The sequence below is a fragment of the Phaethon lepturus genome, unplaced genomic scaffold, assembly GCF_000687285.1.
Source record: "Phaethon lepturus isolate BGI_N335 unplaced genomic scaffold, ASM68728v1 scaffold20866, whole genome shotgun sequence".
NCBI classification, from domain to species: Eukaryota; Metazoa; Chordata; class Aves; order Phaethontiformes; family Phaethontidae; genus Phaethon; species Phaethon lepturus.
Genome location: NW_010545841.1, coordinates 82,228 through 89,357, shown reverse-complemented (window position 1 = coordinate 89,357; position 7,130 = coordinate 82,228). Strand labels below are relative to the sequence as shown.

The 7,130-nt window shown below is 35.7% G+C and overlaps 1 protein-coding gene across 1 annotated transcript in view; it reads left to right on the top strand.

Moving 5' to 3' along the window:
• PHKB (phosphorylase kinase, beta) overlaps nucleotides 1-7,130 on the top strand; it is a gene marked incomplete at its 5' end in the record, with an annotated part of 46,611 nt that overhangs the window by 13,357 nt on the left and 26,124 nt on the right. The window contains 2 exons of the mRNA XM_010289100.1: nucleotides 6,175-6,230; nucleotides 6,422-6,515. Of these exons, the coding sequence (XP_010287402.1) occupies nucleotides 6,175-6,230; nucleotides 6,422-6,515 (150 nt within the window). The remainder of the gene's footprint in view (nucleotides 1-6,174; nucleotides 6,231-6,421; nucleotides 6,516-7,130) is intronic.

The window sequence follows — 7,130 nt, the reverse complement described above, 5'->3', positions numbered from 1 at the left end:
CAGGAATGAGTCCCCCAGGGATGGGGAATGCTTGAAATATTGTAATTCAAATCTGCAGTGGGTAGGATAACAAGACAGAAACATAGTCTATATGTAGGAGACCCCTTTTATTAAAGAGGTAAGAACTGTACACATGGAAATATGGAGCCACGAGATGTTTTTCAGCCTTTTTATTTCTTGGTATAAGGATTATATATTTGAAAAGTTCCTTGTGCAGCATTGTGGATTTGTTATTGAAGCATAAAATATGAAGCATTTATTTTGAGATTTATTCCAAGATCAGAAGTGAACGATGTTTTTCTTGTACTATCCAAATGCTGCTTAAAACCTGTTTCCTACTATTTTCTGTTACCAAGGTAATCCAAGTGCCTGAGTGTTGTCTCAGTCGTAGTGAGGCTTTCTTTGTTCACAGTGCAGCACTTCTGCCGTGTTAATAGGAGATAATGAAAGCTCGGTGACTTCATTTGTTGCCAGTTTCTTTGTTCTTGCATCGTGAGATTGTGAATGCTACAGAAATTGTGAACTGCCGGTATCAGCTGCCCTTTTAGGAGTGCCATTAGAAGAAGCCTCTGTGGAGTCATTGTTGCATGTAGCCCATCAATTTTTTTTTTTTATTTGATTCTTGAAGGCAATAACTTTTAATATGTTACAGATGAACACTCTGAAGATTATGGTAGTTTGTTCTAAAAACACTGCATGACTCATCAGGACATGTTTTAGTAGAAAACCATTTTTAGTGTTTTTGGGGGGATACCCATTATATGATGGGGAATTTCCATATCTTCAGAGAGAAATAGCCTCTGCCTTGGGAGTTTCCCAAAAGAGATAATAATGCAATAATGACTTATTTTCTCGTAACTTACTCTTTGGTGGTCACTTTGTGGGTCAATAAAGAACTTACTTAGTAAAATGCAGTTATCTAGTAAAATTCAGCAACGTAATAGGAACTCTAAAAGCTCAACAGTGTTGAAAGAATTGAAAATAACTTAAAACAGCTACATTTTGATACTTTGCTTTATGTGCAAATGATGAAAAACAAAAAGCTTTTGACACCATTAAAAGGGAGATTAGACTAGATGGTTTGTCATCCTCAAGTGCTCATTATACAGTCCTGTTCTTTCAGTGCTCAACAGTTGTCTATATGCTAGAATTATTTGAAAGAACAATTGTGCTCTTCTCTGACAACTTGGTGGAGCTGAAGCTTGTTAATCTTTCCCCTTAAAGGCTGTCTTTAGCTGCTTAACTTTGCTAAAACTTTGGCAGAAATTTTCTGTATTTGGGATCAATAATGTTTTCGTTGTCAGGATAAGAGAAAGAGAAAGAGAAGACCTTCCAGGGTGATCCTTGACTGTATTCTGATGAACAAGACTGATGTTATATTTGAAAGCTAGAAATCAAGAGAGTCTAAGATCACTTGTTTTTCTTAAACTTAAAAATCTTTATAGAAATCTGACTTAGATCAATACGTTCAGCAATTCCTGTACTTGTGCATATCCTTTTGTGTTCAAAAGGTTGTGAGATATGTTGTCTGTTGTTTGGTGGCATATAGGTGGAACAGTAAATAAATGAAGAAAGCAAGCAGCTCTGGGATTGCTTATACCTCTGTTCTTCCCAGTGATGGTACAGATGACTGTGCATGCTCTTCTTTGATATGTATTAGATAAAACTATTGAAGATACTGCATGTGCTTCTTAAGGTGGGTTAGAAGACAGAGAGGTACTTCTGAATTAGTCGGAAATCTAGACGACTATGGCATCAGACCTCTGTCGCTGTAGCCTCTGAGCAGCAATGTGGAAGTTGTGACCGGAATGATTAGTGTCCCTGCAATGCTAACCGGGTGGCTGTGGAATTTGCATTGGGATTGTTTGTACTGAAACAGGCACTGCTGTACTTCGTGTGTTTTTTACTATTAAATTAGTATCAAGGCAAAATGTTTGTTGATACAGAAGTTAATTCAGATTGGTCATCATTAACAGAAGGTTAAGAAATGAAAGACAGATGCATAGATGTATCAATGTGTGAGGTGTGCTTTATCAGCAAAGGTCTTGCAGTTAAAGTCAGCAAACTTCAATTTCCAGCTTAGAGTCTTGACCTTGACTTTTCTTAATCCACATTTTGTCTGAATATTTGATTATGCCATTTTATCTAATTGAGCTAAGGTATGTAAGATCAGTATTTGGTATTTGCCTTAAAGTGCTAGGAAATGACTAAAAATAAAATACGAAATGAAGCACAACACATCTTAATTATGTCTTCAGAAATCAAAAGTAGTTTCTTCTCTTTAATGATGTCTTCTCTTTTCCACATAGCTAAAGAACTATTCAATTAAATTGAATAGAAAAGTATTTCCACTTATACTAAATTTCATTCCTGTAAGGAGTAAACAAGGATATATAAAAACTTCAGATGCCTGTGTATATAAATTTTGTTGAGGTAAAAGGGTTGCCAAGCATTGGAACAGGCTGCCCAGGGAAGTGGTTGAGTCACCATCTCTGGAGGTATTTAAAAGGTGTGTAGATGTAGTGCTTAGGGACATGGTTTAGTGGTGGGCTTGGCAGTGGTACGTTAATCGTTTGACTTGATGATCTTAAAGGTCTTTTCGAACCTACATGATGCTATGCTCCGTTTACTTTAATTGAAAGAATGCAGGGAATTTTGTTTCAGTGGGGATAAATCTTCAGAACTGGATTCCTTACAAGAGCTTATTTTATTATTCCTTTTTACTGCCTCCATATCCAGGAGAGATTTTATTATAACACAGTTTTAAGTGTTATAATGTTAACAGCATGCTGTTTTGGGAGAATTTAGTGTATAAGAGGGCCTGTACAGTAGCATTTGAGAAGTGAGGTGGGGTGGGGATTTTATGGTTTTTGTTTTCTGTTTTCATGGAGCATATAAAAGCTGATTTTTTGCTGTCATATTTCATTTTGTATTTAACAAGAAATTATAATGTTCCTAAATTCTCAAAGTAAGACTAATTTATCTTCTGGGTTAACTTGAAATATATGTATAGGGTTGCAATGAAATAATTACATTCTCTGACTGCATGTGATTGTATTCTTTTAATGTTTTGCTTTGTAGACTTAGTAATCATTTGTGAGGACTTAATTCAAGTTACTGGAAATTAAGGTTAATGCTCATTGATGATGCTGGGAAAAGAATAGTCAAAATGATAGACTTTTTATTTTCAGGGAAGTAGATAATGTGTAAAGAAGGAACTAAAATTAGTGAGTGTAGGTAGACTGAGATTATATTAAGATTTTTCAGCTACCTAAATTATGTTTAGGCTTAGAGCATGCCTGCTTTTGATGGTTGAGAGAGATGTATCACATTGAATGATTTGTTTTGTAATGTTAATTATAGGCATATTCTTGCTTTCATTTCTCTTAATACAATTGTCTACCACAGTTAACACAATTCTGCGATTGTTAGGCATGTGTGTATATATTGTGTTTTATTTAAAAAGTCTGGTGTGTTAGTAGCATTGACCATAAACTGTTCAGCAGTATTTAGATGCTTCTAGAGGCAGATGTGTTTTGTAACAATTCAGTTGTAGTTTTGTAACAGCAAGGTGGATTATTTGGGTTAAGTACAATTTCTTCTGCTGCATGCTATTTCTGTTTTCCTCATCTTGCTCCATGTGGTTGGAAAGCCCAGTAGGTACCCTTTTAATAGGTGTTTTGAGTATTGTGCCCACTTTCTCACATTTTCAAAATGAATGGATTTTTTTTGGAGTTCTGAGATTTCCTGGGAATGTGTGCAGAAATGCATATAGTGATAGCATCTGTCCAGTGAGAGTGCAACAAAAGGCTAATACTGAGCTGCTTTCTCTGCTCATGCCAGGAATGCAGTCAGGGATTTTTCCCTTTTTCCTGCTTCCAATGGTTTATAACCCTGTTAAAAACTATTTTTTTTTTTTTTTGAGACAAAGAACAACTAATCTGTCTTTTGTTTTGGTCTTCTGAAAAAAAATGGGGTATATTTATCATTTGCACAGTATGCAGAATATAGTTGAAACAGATCCTTCTGCCCACTATCCAATGTGAAAATGCCAGGCAGAAGGGTGAACCTAGGGTGGGGAGGTGTGTTGCGGCGTCTTGGGGAGATGGTGATTGATGTTGTGTGAACAACTTTAGCTTGCCTTATTAGACAAATGTGAAATCGAACACGTTAAAAGGGAACTTTTAACAGCAATAAGATTTATTTAGTGGAATATTTAGGAGTTTAACGCTTTTCCACATTTCTTTAAATATATAGCAAATGCTGTATTATTATTGATATCGTTACTGAAAAGGGTGACAGACTTTTTAATGAGTATAGTATCTGTTACTTTGATCTGTGTTTCTCTAGACCACTAACTGTGATCCTTCAGGCCTTGACATGTTAAATGACAATGAAAGTAACTTCCCATGTAAAGCTACAGCAATCCTGTAGTTGTACAGCCATTCTAGTTATATTTTTCCACAATACTTGTAAAAGTCTAGCTATTTTTCACACAGATTTTGTGTTGTGCCAGTTGTGCTGCAGATGGATCTGCTTAGTTATGGCCCATGTTAGAACCACTACTTACTGGCTGCTTATAAATGAGCCATGTCCTTGGGTACATCTGTGCGTGAGAGGCTTTAGTGCTGGTGTCAGAGAAGGATGTACCTCAACAGAGATGCACAATCCATAGGTTTCTGTACAGCTTATGGTCTGTGGTTACACAGTCCCGCTCAGTTCATCGTTAATATGATAATAATTCAGTTGAGCCTTCACCTGAAGACCACTCCCCAAGTTAGATCACAGGCTGTCTATAAATCAGTACAGTCTTGGGAGGGGGCTACTTCATTTTTGGGGGGTGTGTGGGGGGGTGTCTTTTGCTTTTTGTTTTATAAACACAATGCACTGATTACCGTAGAGAATTGGTTTGTGTTTTCTTACTGTTTGTATAAATGCGATTGATGGCATGATCAACTTATTCTGAGGAGGAAAATCTTTTAAAGTCACTTGAACTTCTGACTTCTTAATCTGGTCCCTTTTTGCACGTACTTTCATCAGAAACTCATTTCATGTGGTGAAAACTCCAAAATTATTAGCAGAAATACAGTGCTGATAGACTTTTTGGAAAAAGTTATCAAGAATTTCTTCTGTAAATCTGTAAGATCTAACTTGGTGTCAAGACTCACAGGTGCCTGAATAAGCAAGCATTCACTCTGAACTTTTTGTTCTACATGAATACGTCTATCCATCTATCTTCACAGAAAATGCTATATTCTTATATAATCAATCAATAGAAGATGTATTTAACTTTTGTCATTAATGTTCTGGTAGTTTCTAGACAAAAGTAGACAAAAAAGCATTTTAGGAATGAAAACGTGTGCTGCTTTTAATTCTTTTGACTTTACAGTCATTGAATGCCAGAGAAGAAATGAACAAGGAATAACTTGGACATCTCACTTTTTAGCTTGTAATACATGCTGCCAGTGAAAAGAAAGGTGTGAATTGCCATTTCAAGACCCAGGGAGTCGAGTCAGTGATTCCACCCAACATGTTGAATTCATTCTTCTTTGCATGCTTTCGTGACATAAAATAATAGTATTTATTTCACACGTGAAGTATCCGTGTTATAAACAATGCAAGGAAATGCTGTTATCTCCTGTAAAATGTAATATATCTTTCATACAACTGTACAGTAGCTGTCTGATCAAAACATTTCAGAGTAAAGGGTTGAAATCATCAGTTCATTATTTTAAAGTGAGTATTATCAGTTACCTAAGGTGCTGTGTTATTTCGCTCTCTACAGACATGTGTATCAAAACACTATGTCACACCAGGCATAAAGGAAATACATTGATGGTATGAATTCTAAATTTTTGCATGAAGCAGAATGTCTTTAATTAAAAAACAAAACAACAAACCAAACAGTGGCAATTATCTGTTTAATTAATTAATTCTCAAAAATGCATCTTGCAAAGTATTATGGATAGGACAGTCTTCCCATAATTTTACGATTTACCAGTTTTATTCCTGTGTTATTCTTTCAATTTGTTCACACAGTATGAAAAATCAATGCAGACAGTGATGTCTGTCATACTCGTGAATTGTTTAAATAGACATTGTCCTTATTCATGCTATATCTAACAAAGTATTTAATTAGTAAATGCTAATAAATATTTTTTCGTTCTTTTCTAGGGTCCTTTAGAAAATGATTTGGTAGTACACGTGGCCCTGATAGCAGAAAGTCAGCGGTATGTATTTACTTTCATTAAGAATGTATGAATTAGGGAAGTGTTGAGCAATAGGTATCTTAACATTTCTAAAGGTATTCAAGGAGATGTAGAATATAATACTGCTACTCATGTATCTGCTGCCAGGATAATTGTTAAAGCTAAGGCTCTTCTGTGATTTGTCACTGAATTTGTCATTACTTCATTTGTAGCCTTCAAGTTTTTCTGAACACATATGGAATTCAAACTCAGACCCCGCAGCAGGTGGAACCAATTCAGATATGGGCTCAAAAAGAACTCGTCAAAGTAAGGAATTTTGCATTTAAAATTATTTAGCTACCTATACGTTTCTTTTGTAACTATAGGAATTTATATCAAGCTGTCAGACTTGCATCTCCTTGTTATGCACCTTTTTGTGTTATTTTAATTCAGTTGCAAGATATACTGATATCGGGCAGTTATATATGCCTAGTTAGAGCTTTCAGTGAAACACTGAGGCCCAGATGTTCTGTATTATCTGATGAGGCTTATTACCTGAGCCACTTTGAAAGAATAATGAATGAATAATAAAATTTTAATAATGTTAGTAGCAGAGTAGACTAAGTAAAACTTGACGGAGAAACAAGCATATGAACAATAGTCGAAGAAATGGATTAAGGCAGGAGGCATAAGCCATCATATAATTTCATAGTGTAGCCCGTATCACAGGCATTATACAGTCTTCTGTAACTGGTTTTTTTGAAGTCCCTTGAGTTGACTGTATCCACGAAGTTTGGTGTTTAAACCCTTTTTGGTTTACCCCTTTAACTCGGCACATTTAAAAATCTGCAGTCAAAAATTACTGGCACGAAGGACATCTTCAGAATCCCCTTCATCCTCTATGAAGGCTTCAGGCTTTCCTTTTTCTACAGAGGCAAGTAG